A 2,001-nucleotide genomic window follows, 5' to 3' on the forward strand; every position below is an offset into this window, starting at 1 on the left:
GCTGTCTAGGTTGGTTATAACTTTTCTTCCAAGGAGTAAGCGTCTTTTAATTTCATGGCTGCAGTCACCATCTGCAGTGATTTTGGAGCCCCCCACAATAAAGTCTCTCACTGTTTCCACTATTTCCCCATCTATTTGCCTTGAAGTGATGGGACTGGATGCCAAGATCTTAGTTTTCTGAATGTTGAGCTTTAAGTCAACTTTTTCACTGTCCTCTTTCACTTTCATCAAGAGGCTTTTTAGTTCCTCTTCACTTTCTGCCATAAGGGTGGTGTCATCTGCATATCTGAGGTTATTGATATTTCTCCTGGCAATCTTGATTCCAGCTTGTGCTTCTTCCAGCCCAGTGTTTCTCATGATGTATGCTGCATATAAAGTTAAATAAGCAGGGTGACAATATACAGCCTTGACATACTCCTTTTCCTATTTGGAACCAGTCTGTTGTTCCATGTCCAGTTCTAACTGTTGCTTCCTGACCTGCATACAGATTTCTCAGGAAGCAGGTCAGGTGGTCTGGTATTCCCATCTCTTTCAGAATTTCCCACAATTTCCCACACAGTCAAAGGCTTTGGCATAGTCAATATCAAGAATAAAAAGGATATTACATGCCATTTTCAACACAAAATAATATAAATTATATATATAATATATGTATTATATATATAATATAAATAAATTTATGACATTTATTTTGAACATTTGCCATAATAAAACAGAAATATAGGAAAGAATTAATGGCATAATATTTATAGTTAGCTTCTCACACAGAAAATTTAGGATTAGATAACTTGCTTTAAGAATTCTATCGAGCAGCTCGGGCGGCGGGAGGAGCGGCAGCGGCCAGGCTGCTCGGCTTCGCGAAGGCTCCCGGCGCCGCGGCCCTCGGGCGCCCGGCTCTCGCCCGCCCCGCCGCCACGATGCCCAAGAGGAAGGTCAGCTCCGAGGGGGCGGCGAAGGAGGAGCCCAAGCGGAGATCGGCGAGGTTGTCAGCAAAACCGGCTCGTGCAAAAGTGGAAACGAAGCCAAAAAAGGCGGCGGGAAAGGATAAATCTTCAGACAAAAAAGTGCAAACAAAAGGGAAAAGAGGAGCAAAGGGAAAACAGGCGGAAGTGGCCAACCAAGAGACTAAAGAAGACTTGCCTGCAGAAAATGGAGAGACTAAAAACGAGGAGAGCCCACCCAGCCTCTGATGAAGCAGAAGAGAAAGAAGCCAAGTCTGATTAACAACCACACACTCAGTCCTGTCAGTGGTCCCTGTTTCCCTTCTTGTACAATCCAGAGGAATACTTTTATCAACTATTTTGTACATGCAAGTTTTTTAGTAGCTCTAGAAACATTTTTAAAAAGGAGGGAATCCCACCTCATCCCATTTTTTAAGTGTAAATGCTTTTTTTTAAGAGGTGAAATCATTTGCTGGTTGTTTATTTTTTGGTACAACCAGAAAATAGTGGGATATTGGATATGGGAGGCTTTGATTGTCTTGGGTGTCAGCTTAACATTCCATAGATGGGGGGTAGCTTTTATATCCTATAATACAAAAGCATACTAAATGGCAGTTTGGGGTCAGTTGTGCATTCAATGTCTTGAACACTTTAAATTACTTTTCTTCCCATATTGTTTTGGTAGAATTATTTCCTACAGCAAACCACTTTTTGATCTTGGCTCTCCTGGTCAGAATTTTGTGCACTATGCTATAACATCTTTGGTCGTGGTAGTCCAGTTTTCCTAGTAACTTGGTTAATGTGCTGTGAACAATTGACAGTTTGGGTATGTAGTGTATATGATATTAAATTGTGAATCAGTGGGAGTTATGATGTAACAACATATCAATATTTGAAGATATTGGTACTTGATATCCTGTTAAGGAAAGTTGCTCCAAATTTTAAGCTGGAAAGTCACTGGAATAACTGTTAAGAATCACAACTACATGATATTTTAGATTTCTGGTACGTATGTGAAGAATTGTGTACAAATTGAAATGTCTGTGTAGTGATCCTGAAA

At 40.5% G+C, this 2,001-nt stretch overlaps 1 protein-coding gene across 1 annotated transcript; it reads left to right on the forward strand.

Moving 5' to 3' along the window:
- The first annotated feature begins 917 nt into the window (after positions 1-917).
- On the forward strand, positions 918-1,580 carry LOC133051607 (non-histone chromosomal protein HMG-14-like). The gene has a single exon (XM_061136158.1). The coding sequence runs from the start codon at positions 918-920 to the stop codon at positions 1,188-1,190; it is 273 nt and encodes a 90-aa protein (XP_060992141.1). The 3' UTR covers positions 1,191-1,580.
- Positions 1,581-2,001: the final 421 nt, after the last annotated feature.

The sequence above is a fragment of the Dama dama genome, chromosome X (assembly GCF_033118175.1).
Source record: "Dama dama isolate Ldn47 chromosome X, ASM3311817v1, whole genome shotgun sequence".
NCBI classification, from domain to species: Eukaryota; Metazoa; Chordata; class Mammalia; order Artiodactyla; family Cervidae; genus Dama; species Dama dama.